This window comes from Aythya fuligula, chromosome 8 (assembly GCF_009819795.1).
Source record: "Aythya fuligula isolate bAytFul2 chromosome 8, bAytFul2.pri, whole genome shotgun sequence".
Lineage (NCBI taxonomy): Eukaryota > Metazoa > Chordata > Aves > Anseriformes > Anatidae > Aythya > Aythya fuligula.
The window spans coordinates 4,599,190-4,615,338 of NC_045566.1; the positions used below are offsets into that span (position 1 = coordinate 4,599,190).

A 16,149-nucleotide genomic window follows, 5' to 3' on the forward strand; every position below is an offset into this window, starting at 1 on the left:
ATAAATCTTCTCAGAAACTTCTAAGATTTTTTACAGAAAGTAGCATATTTAGAGATTAAGCTTTAAGTAAATGAAAAATACATCTGCATAGAAATATTAGATTAAATATTTCCTGGTGTGGTTTTTGAGTCCAGAGTCAGTTTCCAAATGGCATTTGTCATTATTTTTTAAATGAACAGTCTAACAGAAAAAGGAGTTAATTTGAAAATAAGGAAGGTGTGATCTTGTTTTCATACTAATAAGTTGATATTTTGCTGTTGGTTTCTATGTAGCAAGAATTTCATTCAGAGGTTGAATATTTAGGGAAAAAAAAAAAAAAAAGTAGAATTGATGTTCTAATACACTCCCTTGTTGGTATTTGGGCTATGATTTAATAATAAATCTGTAATTTAAGTCTTGTTTCATCCAAGCAAAACGTCTGGGAGCAAAGATGATTATCAGAAATATGTCAATATATTCATGTCCAATATCCTACTGAGTGTGAAGAAGAAAAAGATGTAATTTCTTTCTCATGTTTTTGTGCTGAAACAAAACATGTAGCAGTTACCTTTTTTTTTTTTTGTTCCTGGAGATTTTGTGTTCTTCCACTGAGGCATGGTAGTTGGAGAAACACTGAAAGAAACTGATTCAAGCATTAGTGATTATTGAGCACTGTGTAAGGTGTTTCCAGAAAGATGATAAGAATTAGGATGCCCTAAATTACTGTTCAGCTTTTATAATGTCAGGAGTTTTACTGTATGTGCTCTTCACAATAAAGCAAGAACCTGAAGATGAGAAGTGACAGCCTTTCGCTATGTGGCACGTTACATGAGCACCAGCCTGCTCTCCCAGTTTGGATTTAGCTTTTTTATTCACAGTTAACAAACACATGTGGAAATAATTACCATTATGTAAAAGAGGCAAAATTCACATTGACTTCAGAAAATTAATATTGGGCTACAGGCAGTATCCCTAGTGAGAAGGAATTAGGAAGTTGCTCTAATGATCATTAGAGAAGATTTAGGTCTATTCACTATCAGTTTATGAAATATGAAACAACCTTACTCTGCTTTCCAACAAACCAGTTGGTGCCAGCCTGTACTTTGAACTTGTTTCTTTAATGCCTGCCTGTGTTTTTATGTGGAATTCCAAATTGCCTTTTTCCCTCTGTTTCATCTTTGACTTTTCCTCTCTGGCTGCTGGTGTAATAGTACATTGTGTTTGAGGCTGGACACGAGCCAATCCGTGAGCCTGAAACAGAAGAAAACATTTATCAGGTATAAAATCGCCGCTTCTGTGTTTTCATTGCAACAATTGCAAGCATTTAGTAAAATACATTTCATATATAATTCACTTTTATTAGTTTTCATTCATCACAAAAATGTCTGACATTTCATTCTTACGACCTTACATGAATAATCCACCAGTCTCAGTGTGATTTTTCTATTAATTTGTTTGTCTTTTCAGCTTCTGCAAATTTTATTAGCTTTATCTTTGTCAATTTATGACGGGTTTTAAGCTTTTGGTAGACCATGTAAGGTGATAAATGGTGGAGTCTGGTTTTTTTTTTCTGTTAATTCTTTGAAACTTTTTACAACTGTTCTAAGAAACGGATACTAAAATCTTATGGAAGGCAGACCACCTAAACAGTTCCTAGAAAGGCATTTTGATGGTGCTGCTCTTCTTTCTGGCTAACCAAGGAGAATAACTGTGCAAAACCTAAGAGCTCTCTGGATATCCCCCATACTGGGGAAAATATTTTCAGCATATTGTGTTAGAACCCAAGCTTTCATTCTTTGCACTGACAAAAAAAGTAATGCATTGAAAGCAATATAAAATATTTTTTGTTATTCAATTTATCTTCAAGGGATGTGGACATTATGTTTTTATTAAAACATAATGCAATTCATTTTGTATCACATACTAGAAGTAAATCTGGAGGTAGACAGAAATCTCTGTGTGCCATAAGAAAACTGTGATTTGAGGAAAGCATTTAGTATGGAGGGGAAGGAGATTCAAGAAGTGGTTAAACATTTCGTCTAGCTGTACTAAAGGTTGATCTGCTAATAGGAAAAACTTTTTAAGGTATACGGGAGCAGGGATAGAAGAAAAAAGATGAATAGTAATGTTGGTTTTTTTTTTAAAAAAAAGAAGAAGTAGGGAGATCATAGAATAAAATGGAAAGGGTAGAGCAGCTGTAAACCAAAACAGAAAGAAGATAAATAGGAAAGGGAAATGAAAAATAAAAATTAGAAAATAACAATCTTGCAGACACCATCACAGGGTCATTAAGGTGAGATTCATTTTACCTGTCTTTATGGATTTCCTGGCACCTCCACCATGCACAATAGCTTACACATCTTTCTGCATCCCTAGAGCAAGGCATTCAAAGCTCTCAAGGTGAGAGCATGCCTCAGGTTGAAAATTTTCTACCACGTAGTGTTGAAAGTTTGACTATTTTCAGGAAAGCAATCCTTTAAAAAATGACTACTCTAGTTGTCAGTTTTATGCTAGAAACAAAATTCCCGTGACAACTGCATTCAGACAAAAAAAAATAAATCTGATTGCTCTTCATCGAAGTGCAAAGCTAGTAGGGACGTTTTAGGGAAGTATAAGTGAAAGCAAGCGAAATGGGGTCATCATTCCCTGTATCTGGAAATCTTAGAGCAAACTCTGGTGGTAGAGGTAGGACCCGTGTTCTGAAGAGTTGCCTAGAGAATAAAAAGACTTTGCATGTTTTGTTTTACTTAAAATGGGCATAGAAGATGTTAAACAGGTGGTGAGTTACTCATCTTGAGGTGCTGCTGTTACAGCCCTGTTGTAAGTCATGAGAGAGTTGCTCAAGGCATCATTTGACTGTATCAGGATGTGAAGTGTTTCCTCCCACAGCTCGGCACAGCAAACACCTCTTCTCTGATAAACAATGCACAATAATCTGGGTACACACGATCTAGCATTGTCCTTCTCTGTCTTTAACACCCTGAACAGGGCAAATGCTGAGACTAGGTGCCATCAAGTCTGTTGTCTACTGCAGCTGGCAGATGCCAAAGTATGGCTACTGTAGGCTTGTCCAGAGCCACTGGCTTCCTAGATTCCACCTATTTCATGAGTCTTTGGCTTCCTATAAATTTGGGATTCCACGGCTCAGATCTTACAGCTCAGATCACCAGGAAAATTGTTTCTCTTACAAGATCTTGATGAACTCAGAACCATCTAGGCTACCAGGCTACTGTTCCCAAATGAAATTGGAAAAGGTCTTCTTGTGTTTGTTGTTGGGTTTTGTTTTTGTTGGCGGTGGGTTTTTTTTGGTTGGTTGTTTTTGGTACAAATTGTTGCTAGCTTCTATTATTTATTATTATTTACTACCAAGTCTTTCCATACCACACTGAAAAATGTGTGTCTCCTCAGTTAGCTCATGCCTCCTCACTACTAAGTTGTGAAAAAGGCTTGAAGTCTTTCTCACCTGGTACTGCTCTGCTTTTTCAGCCAAGAGCTGGTACTCAAAAAGCTCATTTTTCCCCATGGTAGAAGAGATTCCTACCCAACAAGTAACTGAAGGTAGAAGATGCATGCTGAATGTGATAATCCTAATTCTGTTTAACGTAGTAGAGGTCACAACTTTCTTTTTAAGCATTCTCTCTATCAGCCTTCTTGATACATTACCCCAAAGTCTGTGTCTGTTTACTCCTTTAACACTGTCTATGTAAGCTGCTTTAATGCATTAGTTAGAATCATTTAGGTTATAAAAGACCTTCAAGATCACCAAGTCAACCATCACAGATTGATCACTGAGCATGATTTGATCATTGAGCGTGTACCAATCCTCTCAGCGAGTGTCAGATTTCTTGATAGCATCTTTGTCTGTCTGTTGTTTTATGATAGTGAGGTGGGTTGGGGATTTTGCTTTGTGTTATTTTTTATTGTGTATGTAGCAGCACCGCTTTCTGTATAGAAGCATGTTCTCTGCTGCACGGAGTTGACAACCTAGGAGGGAGGGGTTGAGTTGTGGTGCTCATATTGCTGGTAAAATGCAAGTCCATCAAAATGGTTTGCAACCCATCGCAGAGGCAGAGCTGTCAGCAGCACTGGTGCTGATAGCACTTTGCTGATATCACCAGACAAAGAAAAACAAGCAGGCAAAATCTCTTGCAGATCCAGGTCTAAGTAGTGATGCAAAGAAATTTGGTGCTGTTTGGCAAGGACATTAGGAAGACAGGTTGGGAAAGAAAATGACTTTCAGAAAAGCTTCTGTGTCCTGTTATTAGAAGCCAGTATCTGCTTTTCTCAAATGTAATTATAAGCTGGAGTAAAAACAGTGGAATCGATAGTGCAGGGAAACAGTCATTCCACAACCAGCAGTGGGCAGCAGTGTGCAAACGGGGATGACTTCTGGGAAAAGCTGGGAGGAGGAAGAGGAAAATGATTGAGGAGGAAGCTTTCCAGGGAGAAAGTAAAAAGACTGTGCTGGTTATAGTTTGTAAATGGGTTATTTCACAGCATTTGTCCTCTTTTAAAGGAAGACTAAACTTTCCAGTGGCTTATGAAATGTAGAGCATTGATGGTTTCTGGTTTTGTACGGTAACTTACTAGTCTGTAAGGAGAGAGTGGTGTTTTTTGTTTTTTTTTTTTGTTAAATTACTTACTAGTCTCATGTGATAGGTGGTTTAAGTGGAAGAGACCAGTACTCTGAGAAAACCAAGGCAAACAAGTCATTCCTGGGATAGTATTAGAAGAGAAATCTTTTAAAAGTGCCTATAGTAATAAAACATGTTCAGTTTCTTGAAAGGTTCTGCATTTATGCCTCTTGAGTGCTCTTGAAAAGCTTCTTCCATGTGCACCACATGAAAGATGTGCACAGTTTTGACATCTAAATATGAACGTGTGAGTGTTAGAACAGTAGAGAGAACTTTAGGTATGTAATACAAAGTAAGAAATGATAGCGCAGTTTAATGAACAAGAACCATTCCTTCAGCTTCCTACTCTAGTATCAGAATTTCATATCTGCAATATTATTTCTTCTGTTTACCTTTGAGGTTTCATAAATGTCTGAAATGTAGCCTTCTTAGATTGAATGTGTTTCTTCAATGAAAAAGCAGCACTGGTTTACTTAGAGTGTGCCTGTCTAGAGCCTGTGTTTTTTTACCATTCTTTTTGCCTGTGTCATTTGCAATAGACATTTCAGTGCTTTTAGGAAGGAAAAGAAATAAAATCACAAATTACAAATACGTAAAACAGTAGTCCTTAGGCACATTAAGCTGAGTATTACAAAGCAAATGAATTTACACGAGTAAGATATAAATGCCCAAGGTGTAAATTATGACTGTTGATTCAACTAAAGACTTACTCAAAGTTTATTTAATTGTATTATCATCATCTTTATCCATGAGAGAGGCTGTTGACTTCAGCTCCCTGGCTGTGCAAGTGGTTACGCAGCCTCAGACCCTTACAGGCTGCTAACTCCATAGTACAAATTGCAGAACTGTGACCAAACATTGCTTAGAGCAGCTACAGGGTCCCATCACTGCAGGGATATGTGTTGTGACTTTACTTGACTTAAGTTATTAAATGAATTGGAAGGAAGAAACCTAATGCCATAGGCCAAATATCTCTCTCCTTCAGATCAATTGCTCTGCTCTGGTTCTCTGTTACGGAGGAAGATGACATACTGACCTGATCGTGCCTTCCATGGGCACTTCTAACTGCCAAGTAAAATGAAAAACAACCACTTTATTAGGAAAGAGGTCCACATGCACCTGATTTTCATTCAGCTGAACCTAACCAAGAATGAAAATCTCAATTCTGAGCACTACTGAGCTTTAGGATTTAAAACATTCAGATAGATGTTTTATTTCTTCAGTGTCATCTCCATTAACGTTACTGCTTGAATGAAAAGGAAAACATCCTTAAATGACTACCCTGTACTTAAATATCAGTTGCAGATTTCAACTTTTCATCAGACCTTCTGGGGTAATAACCATCGTTTTCATTTGTTCTTGCAGGTTCCTACCAGCCAAAAGAAGGAAGGTGTTTATGATGTGCCAAAAAGTCAACCTGTAAGTGTAAGTATCTTCACTATTTATATGCAGTCAAGAAGGTATGTTTCTTAGCTTCTGTGACTTTCATTATTGTATGCAATGTTTGGTACATTCCATGTGATATCTATTTTATCAGTGATTTGCTATTGTTGGGTTGGTTCAGGGTAACCAGGGTTGTAATGTCATCTATATCCATCTCATTCATTACTTAGATCTCCTCCTTTCTGTCTTTTCTGATTGATTCTTCTGGAAGTCACAGTTTATAAATGTGGTGTCTGGTTAAGAGCTGACAGTGAGCCTTCTGCATGTTAATACATGAATCTTTGCTGTCTGGATCAGAAGTGTTATTCTACTACCCGAAGCTACACAGGGCTTATCACCCTCTGTTTTTGCTTCAGTCACATAGCACATGCTGACCGAGCATGGCTGTGTTTTCTCTCCTGTGCACTCATTCAGAGCCATACTTTATATGCTGTGCTCCTTACAGCTTGTTTTAGTAGAACAGCAGGGGAAGGAAGGTCTGAACAGACTAGAGGACGAGAGAAGTAGCATTAGGAACAGCTATGTCAGAACGTTTTGTATGACCTCTGCAGTTGCTTTCTGTAGTTATCATGTCTGTACTTCTCAGAAGGCTTCCTTGTGAAAACAACATGCAAGTAGGCAAAGATTTCAAAAGCAGCTTCAAATCATACGTTACAAAACATTGCAAATTTGCATTGGAATTACTCTTCTGTCATTTGAAAAAACTTATATAAAAATTCAGCCTAACATACACCATGGAAAAGCAATTATTTTTCCAATAAAACCAACTTCTATGGTAGCTTAGTGTTACGAGAGCTGTACAGTTGTAGGGTAGAGATACGTGTAATTGCAATTGGTTTAAACAGCCATGAGAAACTCTGAAAGGAGCTACTACTCCAAGATTGTGTGTGAAAACACCTCGCTCAACAAATTCCTAAGTGGCAGAATCTTTGCTGTAAGTAGTGCATTGCTTTGCTGGTTATTAGAGACTGTAGTCAGCATGGAGAGATTTCCTCCCAGTTTTGCTGTGTTATTTCTGTAGTGCTCAATTTAACAGGTTGAGTATCAATGAAGGCTGGAGACTGAATTCTTTCTGTTCTATGCCTTGCATGGACAGTTGATTTTGTTCAAAAAGAAGGGTAAAATACGCTGTTCTATCCAAATGGCACCATTCCCTTTCTGAGTATGAGCATCTAGAAGTGGTGAAACATTGATCACCAGAATGTGTAAGGAATGGTAACAAGTGGCTGAGAGGAGAAGTGCAATAACAGATGCCTGAGCAACAAGGCATACATTTGCTGAAGGGTGGGTTATGTTGTTTAACACAAATTTAGGCTATAAGTGAAACAATACCTTGAGGAACTGTCTAATTGTGTTGGTTACACAGAAAATCAGTATTTCCAAGGATTTATGTGAGAATGGAGAAGAATTGAGGCAAGGGTCAGGAATTTCAGTTTTCTGTAAGCATCGGAAAAATGCCTGTGTTCAAGGGAGAGAAAGAAAGGCTCTTCTCACATAAGGATATGGTAAATTGCACAGCTTGGGCTGAGCACAGAGACTGAGATGCCAAATAAAAAAGATAAATGCTGGGGAGGGGTTGGATGGGGTCTGAATTGTGACACTTCTGTGGTTTGCACAAACAAACAAAACTTGCCATAAATATTTCATGATAATCCACTAGGAGGAGGGAGCCATCATCTTGTTGGCTGGGAAAATGTAAGATAACTCACGTTGCATAGCTAATTAAGGTATTTGTGGACCAGGAATAGCTCTAGGTTTTTCACTCATTTCTCATGTAGCTCAGTGTTACAATTTTTCCTCTGCACATTTCCAGTGACTTTTTTATTATTCCTTCAGTGATGTTTCAAATTTACTCTGGGTATAGTCTGTAATTTAGGTCGTTGCAATATGACTGTGTGTACAGTACACTTGCAATCATGTCTGCAGACACTTTGGTATTAGACTGTCCTGGTAAAGAGCATGGCTGTGAGATGTAAGGCATATGGGACCTACTCTGTAATCATCAAATATACTTAATCTGTCATCTCCATGAAGCTTGTTGCAGACTTAATTTTTTGTTTTTTTTTTCTTGGTTATACTTAAAGCGATTAGACCTTTTTCTCAAAACAAGTTGTCTACTTTAATTTATAAAGGAAAAAATAAAAAAAAAAAAAAAGGAAGAGGGAGAAACGTGTAGCAGAGATTTTGTTTCACCTTTTTATATTAACGTGTATTAAAAAAAAGAAAAGCAGCAATCGCTCTTAAAATTAGCAATTTAATATTCCACTGCCCATCTGATTTATGGCTCACCCTTCCACGTGTGAGACTCTTTGTCATTGAGACACTTGCCATAATTTTTTTTTCAATTTATAGCTGTCCTTATTATATAAACCTCTAAAATTCAATCTGAGGGCAAATAATCTAGCTCATCTGCCTGGTTTAAACCTAAAAGGACACTTTCTTTATCAGGAGATCTTGCTTTCATTAATTTCATAATGGATGAAAGGAGAGAAACTTTTTGCAGCTCCTAATAGGTTTCAGGCACCATGAATTCTCTCCTGTGACAATAAATACAACACTTACTAAAAATGCAGCAAGTTTTGCTTGAGTTCAGACTGAATTGCCCACGTTCCCTAGACAGAGATTGATTTTCCATCTTGGGATTGTTTTCCTCTGGTGTGTTCTCAGACAAATTATCCCTAGCCTCAGCACATAAAAGTGAGGGATACTGAGCTAGTCATCTTGGGGCCCTCCACCCTTGTTGCTCAGTAGCCAGAGGAGAGAAATAGGTTCCTTCCAGGGGGATTTCCTCCTGTCTGTGTCATTCTCTTGTGGCTGTGGAGGGACTTTAAAGGACGTGAAGGAATAACTTGACTTTTAGATAGTTAGACATAGGTGGGATGAGTCCTACCATGCTGTAAAAATTAAGAGCCAGAATCCCTTTCTCAGAGGTTACTTTGCAACTGGGAGGTGTGATTCACGCTGATTCTCAACAAGATGTAGCTTCCTATGAAACCAGGACCAGTTTTGGCAAATGCTGCTTTCTCTGTGTGGGGGGGACCCCACTGTGGCTGAGGGTACGAAGCATCTTCGTGGTGGTGTCAAGCAGACGTACGTGACACCGCATACGGGTCAAGATGGCGGATGCACTGACACGATGCCGGGCGGTTGTGGGAGGCCGCTCATCAGAAAGTGTCCAAGGGCTTTGGAGCGAGACTCCTCGTAGTCACCGTGGGATCTCTGATACCAAGTGGTGTAAATATGGTGGAAATAAGACATAAAGGAATGGGGATCTTAGAACTTGAACATACCATTGAACTCAGGAGTGACAGCTGGTTGGCCAGTCACCTCTGATGCTGGGATGAAAAGATTGCTTACTTGATACAATTTCTATATTTCCCTGCTTCTTTGCTGCTTTCCTTCCCAGAAAATTGTACTCTTCTGGAGATTTCCTCTGTAAGGAGCGCAGCTCAGCTCCAAACATGCTTTCTTTTCATGCTTTCTAGTTTCCTTTCAGTATTGGCATCTCCCTTGCTCTGTATCATCAACTCGCTCTTCTTGTATTCATTCCCATTTCTCTTTGTTCCTTCCTTAGATAAATTCTCACATTCCTCATTCACTGAGAGTAGACATCAAACAGATAAAGAAAGCAAGCTTACCCCAAAGAGCTTGTGTTAAGTCGTACATGCTCCACTTGGAAATTGTAGCTCTGTATGGGAAATTAACTGTTCTAAAAAAGTGAAATGTTTAATGAGCTCTTTTTGTCATAACTTCCAATCGTCTCCCCATTATACATACGCATCGAGTTCTACCTGTCATGGTGTTTTTAGTAATAAGAGTCAGACTGTAAATACCTTTCACTGAGACTGTCAGTCACATCACAATAAAACCTTATCTTCTCATCAAAATGTCTAAACTATCTGCTTACGATTTTATGAAGGCTTTCAAACAACTCATCTTACAGCTATATAAAGATTCAAAGCATTATAGCTGATGCCTCACGGTACAGGCAGTCATTTGGCTGGTGCCATCAACGTGGCACTGTTCACAAACCAGCATGGAATGGGCAGGGAGTAATTGGCTTAGGGTAATTGGCATGGGAGGACCATCAGCCTCCACAGGAGGATACACGCCAGGTCCCTGGTAGCAGATAAAGCTGTGCTGGACCTGAGCCCACCCAGGTCTAGGAACCACAAGGGCTGCCTGACCCATCTGCCCCACCTAAGAAGCTGTGTTTGGAAGAGCTCTGTTTAAATTCTGGCTTTAATTCTACAGTGCCATTTGCAGGTCTGATTTTTCAGGTCTCATCTCATAGGAAGCACGCCTGCAGTCATCTGGAAGGCATGGGCAGCCCCTGTCTCCAGCAGCTCACGCAGAAAGTTTGTCCCTGGATTAATGGCATCCCGAAACGTCTGGCAATAAAGCAGTTCAAGCAGCTCTCCAGATCACTCTGACCATCCTCCAAAAACTGAATTCTTTCTGTGACAGTTGGTGTGGAGAAAAGCTTAATAACTGTGTCTTTTCCATACGTTTGCATCAGTGGCTTTACAGAAACAGCTTGCAGCTTGGTGACATTCTTCAGCCATTAACTTCAGCCAGTGCTGTCAGCGTTAGGCTCTCAGGATCCACTTTTCTTACAGGAAAAGAAAGAGATTGCACAGACCAGTCTCTGGCCATCTGTGTCTACAAAGCCTTCCATTTCTGCTTCCCTTTGCTGAGAGACACTTGTGCTCAAATACCCTGCCTCAGTTACATTCAATCCAATCCCTTGTATGAGGCTTCACATTGCAATGTGGAGCATGCTTTTTTAACAGGTACAGCTAGTTGTGGCAAAGTTTGAAAATACATTAGTTATGGTAAGGATTTTTTTTTTTGGCAGGAGTTTCTTTGATGATTTGGAGGGCATTTGCTGTTGTTGTAGATAGAAGTGGATATACATACATACCCATGGAGTAGTCATTGCATTAACTGCTCTGATTTTGTGCAGAACTGGGAACATCTCAGTGCTCTTCCTGCAAGTTTTCCTTCTGTTTTAACACCAATAACTCGAGGTGGAAACCTGGCCGAGGCTACCACTGAAGCTGAGCCAGCTACAGCAAGCTGTTGGTCCCTGCTTTTCCTGCTCAGACACCTTTCTTCATGCTGAAATGGAATTCAGTGCAGGCTGGCCATTGCCACTGTATCAGCTGAAATGTTTTAATATTCCCCTTTGTTTCCAGTTTAATGTAGAATGGAAAACTATGTTTCATTTTAATATCTTTGCATTGCATCTGCTGCATACAATAAATTGCACCGTGTGGATTTTGGAGAGGATGTGGAGGAGGTGTCCTTGTGGTTGGGACCCTACACCAGCACCCTCAGTGCTCTGAGACTTCAGTTATCCCAGGTGCTGGGGTGGCTGCAAGCAGCACGGTCTGGTTCCAGGCAGGAGTCACCCTTCTGGACTCTTGATTTATTAGAGCATGTCAGAGAAAACAGGGACCTGAAACGTTTTCCATACTATTTCCTTAAGAGTAAATACCCAAGGTACGCAGGGAATTCAGAATTAAGTTCCCTTCAAATGAGAAGAGAAAATAAGCGAGAACACGTGTGTTTTGATCATATGAAGAGATCCTTAATTTGAAGGAGGCTATCAAGTAGCAGTGAAACAGTTCTTCAGTGTATTGTCCTTAATGAGGAAGGAACTGCACACTTCTTTATCGAGATATCATGATGCTCCATTAATCCAGCAGTACTTTTATGGGAAAACGATGCATCTGCTGGTTATTTTCAGTGTGCCTCAACCTGCTAGCTGTGGTTTGACTGATTATTGGTTTACTCACAGTTCTGCTGTGCTCCTTTGTTATAGTTCTAATTGTTTTTTTTAAGAATGAATTATAGTTAATTAGCAAGCTGCTTGCAGCTCATGGAGCTCGTGGTGATATCAGGATTCCTTCTGTATAAGGTTGTGCAAATAACTGAAGCTTGGCTGAATTAAAATAATGGTTTGAGCCATCGGAAAAAAATATTTGACATAGCCAAAATATTTACAATTTCCACTAAAATAAAAATAAATAAATAAATAACAGGTTTAATGTTAACCCTTTGACTTGTCATTAAACTTTCCATTCCCCCCAGCTTTTCCAGGGGGATTGGGTATGCAGAGAAGCAGCGTGGCTGGATGATCCCTGGGTGAGCCCGCTTTTGTATACAGGGCCAAGTCCTAGGGCTCTTACCCTGACTGCAGGAAAACAAGTGTAAATCCCTCTGCTATCTTAAAAGACTTGAATAGCTAATAGCCAACTCAAAGGTTAATTACTAATTGCTGGTTAATTACTATATTTAGTATCCTACATACTCTTTTTAGCTTGCTGAGATCTGTATCAGAGTGCAAGTTAATTACTGTGTCTATTTTTCATGTTTTTTGAGCACCATCTCTGTGTAACTCTCTGAGATTTCAGAACTGTGTTTTGTGAGACACTGCTTTTGTCATCTCACTTGGAAAAGTACAGAAATATTAAGCAGGTTTTCTCCTGCTGTAAGGTAGCGTTGATCCATCGCCTGTGGTAAAACCAGGCCGAGTATCAGAAGTTGGCTATTCTGGCTCTTACATAGATAGGACTGAACCAAGTAAGGTGCTTCTCACTCTTAGGAGAGCCATACGCCTCTCTTAGATTTCTCTTTGCAAATCCAAACTTTCACACTGCTTAGAAAACATTTTTCAGAGTAGTCGGCATTCAGAGGGAATACCGCAGTGGAGGTGGATCATTTTCGGTTCAGGTTTATGAAGGCTGCAGTTTATTTACCTCTTATCAGAGCTTTTTCCCAGCTCTTGGATTATATATTTTTCTTTACTGAACAGTGAAAAGCATCATGAGGAATTTCATTACTGGCTGGAGTGGTTTAAAAAGCTTGCTGCTGCTTTAAGAAGCCAGATTTACATATTTCATGTTTAAAAGATTTATGCTATGTCTCACATGCCTATATAGAAAGACGGAGCTTTCATTACAGGTTTAACGTCACCAAGATACAAGGATTAATTCTCTTTCCTCCACCTCGGTCTATGCAGCTGGTCGCAAACCACTCATGTTCCTGGCTGACTAAGCTGTAGGGGTGTTCTCACGTTCAAGGAGATGCATTTGTGAATGATTAAAGAAACTTTTACTCTGGCAAAACCCACAGATGGCAATTCTACAGAAAGATCAAGGCCTGGAGCATCTTCCCAGGCTTCTGGTTGCTTAATATCGTGCCCTGAAGGAAGAGGGAGCAGGAGCTTAACTTGAATTGTGAAAGTTAAGCTCTTTGCATTGAAAAGCCCAACCAGAGGAAGGCTCAGAGGCCAAATTCTGCCCTCGGTAGATGCCTTCCAACCTTGCCAGGGTTGCTGATGAAGGCAGTTCAATGCTCTGGAAGATGCAGGTATTTTGCCCTCAGGAGATGTCCCCTCATGGGTATTTCACCCTCAGGAGGTGTCTCAGCAGCATGCAACGCAGGCCGTGAGCTGAGGGAAGAGGCAGCCCAACGTGTCACGGTAATCGGGCACTCGGGGGTGTACAGGACATGTCAGGCAAATGTTTTCTGCTAGGTCCTGTGGCACACAGGTGGGAATTTCTGATGGCCCATTCTGATGTGACTGCTGCTCACATGTCCCCTCCATGTGGAGCCGTGGTTGTTTCCCTGCTGGTTCCCCAGAGCCATCGGGGTGGCTGGGGGTGCAGCGAGGGCACAATCTGCTCCTTCAGGAGCTGTGGTGGGAGGGAGGATAAAAGGGGAAACATTCTGGGCTGTTCCTGAGACTTCTTAGCTAGTTTTAAATTTCTGTGAAGCTACTCAGTCATCTAAGGTTCTATTTTCAGTAATTTGCTGTTGTGTTTGTTTCTTAAGAAGTTAAAATCTCTAACACTTCTGTAAGTGTTGTCTGAAATTTAGCATTCTGAGGACACTTGAGTCATTATTGATGTTAAATATGTAGATGGATATAGATACATATGTATGTGTGGGCACATGCACAGTAGACACATACATTTTACACATACATACAAACAGAATTTAAACATCACTTGAATTGACTTATAGTAATTTAAATTTAAAAGTAATTTTAAAAATTGCTACGGAAAGGAAACTTGCATCTTAAATATAGATGCAAAAAAGAGGAAGCTGTGTTTTTCCAGAAGTATGTGCTTTTAGAGCTTTTGTTGTCCAAAACTTTTTCTTTTTTTTTCCCTCTGAGTATGTTAAGTCCTTCCTTTCACCAAGCCACTGACATGTTCCAGTAACATAAACAGGATCAGACCTCACTGTGTATGCTTATTGTTGAAATAATAAACATCTGAAAAAGTAAATAGCTATGATGCAAGCACTGACATTGTTGTATGCACCAGAAGACTAGATTTAGCACATATAAAGTGTATGTTTGCCTGTTTGCCCCCATATCCTAGCAGCATTTAAGCTCACCTTTTTGACTGTGATTTCATATCTGTACTCACTGCAAGATTGAAAGGGTTTTCATTTCAACAGTGAAGTCAATAATTATGGAGGTTATCATTTTCATGCTCAGAAATTCATGTCATTTTCATAAATCATTCATTTCATTTCATAAATCATGCTTTACAGCTGGAGAATGGAAACTTATTGCTGGACATTGATGAAAATCTTGTTTCAGTCACTCAGGTAAGGTCGTGGCACTAAAAATGTTTTAAGGAAATATAGATAAAATCAGCTATAGGAATAGTGCAATTTGAAAATGTTCGGCTTGGGATTAACTTCACTAGGACATAGCTCATATCAGATGTGAATAATTCAAAAAAATATAGTGGGTGCACTCAGTTCTGTAGTGACACCGAAATTATAAAAGTAAAAGATGGTGGCTGGAATCTCATAAGCTGGAAGTGGATAAAACTGTGTGTCAGAGGGGTTGTGTGCATTTACATGGGCTGGGAACTGGGTTGTAGAAGCAAGCTAGACGCAGAATCAGATCTAAACCATTTGAGACTTTAAAATCCCACCTCCAAGTGCTGCTGTTTAAGGTCTCTAGTAAGTAAATTAGCTCCTGTTGCATATAAAGTAGCTATTTGGTGAGACATAATCCCCCTGTAAATATATTCATTTTCCTTGGGGAATATTGTGAACAAGGATTTATCTTATTACAATAAATACCAAAGTCAGCTTTGATATCGCTCTGTTCAGCTGCCTGTTTAGAAATCCATCCACAGAGTTTCTTCCAAGAGCTTTAACAGAATTATTTCTGTAAAGGATTTCCCAAGATCCATCACCTTGGAGCACTTTGGGAAGTATTATTGTTCTATTTCACAGAAGTATTGAGGCAGAGAGATCTGAGTTGCCTCCTTCCGAGTGCATACCATATAATCCTGAATTCAGAAGTATATTCACAATCCATTTTCAGAATTGATACAAAATGCATGGGGTTTTCCCCCAGAAGACCTATAAGTAACGGTCTGTGTAACCACATGTGCCCTGCACTTTCTCACCCCTTCTGATCAGCTCTCCTGCTCCCTGACCTGGGGTGGAAACTCTGCGGGAGCTTTTGCTCGTGGCCTCCTCAGAAGGACAGAGGCTATTTCCTAGCGAGTCAGAGAGGAGGGTACTGGGGACAGCTCTGTAGAAAGCTTCCTTGTGCAGCAAAAGAGCAGCTTTAGGACTGCTGCTGAACGAGTGATTTGGAGAGATGAGAAGAAAGTGACCTCTTCTGTGATGCGGTGTCACTTAGCATCTCTTGAATCTGTAAAGCCTACAGGAGGCTTGAAGTGATTTCGGAAGGAACGCTGCTGTTGTCATTATTCCCACTTGTCTGGGCATTTTCACAATGCTTGCCTAGTGTGTGCACACTACAGAAGTGACTTATGGGCCTTTTCTGTTTTTTGCAGAAGTTACTTCCAGCAGTATTTTAGTAATACACTCTAGAATCGTTATGCCCTGAAGAAAATGTAGATTTTCTTCGTTTTTCCTCCTTCCATCTCCACACAGATACTTCCAGGGATATATAGGCCCATAAGAGGAAAATATATTGTCATATCACTAAAGCAATGTGATCTATTTAATGCATGGCATGAGGTGAGAAAACATGAAATAATTCATCCCTAGGTACGTTATTAGACGTAAAGTTGCGAATCATCCA

General features: G+C 39.7%; 1 protein-coding gene across 9 annotated transcripts in view; it reads left to right on the forward strand.

Moving 5' to 3' along the window:
- The window catches only part of DAB1 (DAB adaptor protein 1), a 209,949-nt gene that overhangs the window by 176,489 nt on the left and 17,311 nt on the right, over positions 1-16,149 (forward strand). For 6 of the 9 annotated variants that reach the window (XR_004253525.1, XR_004253526.1, XM_032191973.1 and 3 more), the window contains 3 exons: positions 1,191-1,256; positions 5,979-6,038; positions 14,628-14,684. Coding sequence is in view for 7 of the 9 variants with exons in the window: in XM_032191973.1 (XP_032047864.1) it covers positions 1,191-1,256; positions 5,979-6,038; positions 14,628-14,684 (183 nt within the window). In the remaining 2 variants the exon portion in view is untranslated. The remainder of the gene's footprint in view (positions 1-1,190; positions 1,257-5,978; positions 6,039-14,627; positions 14,685-16,149) is intronic. The other 3 variants (XM_032191976.1, XM_032191979.1, XM_032191975.1) reach the window with 2 other exon arrangements.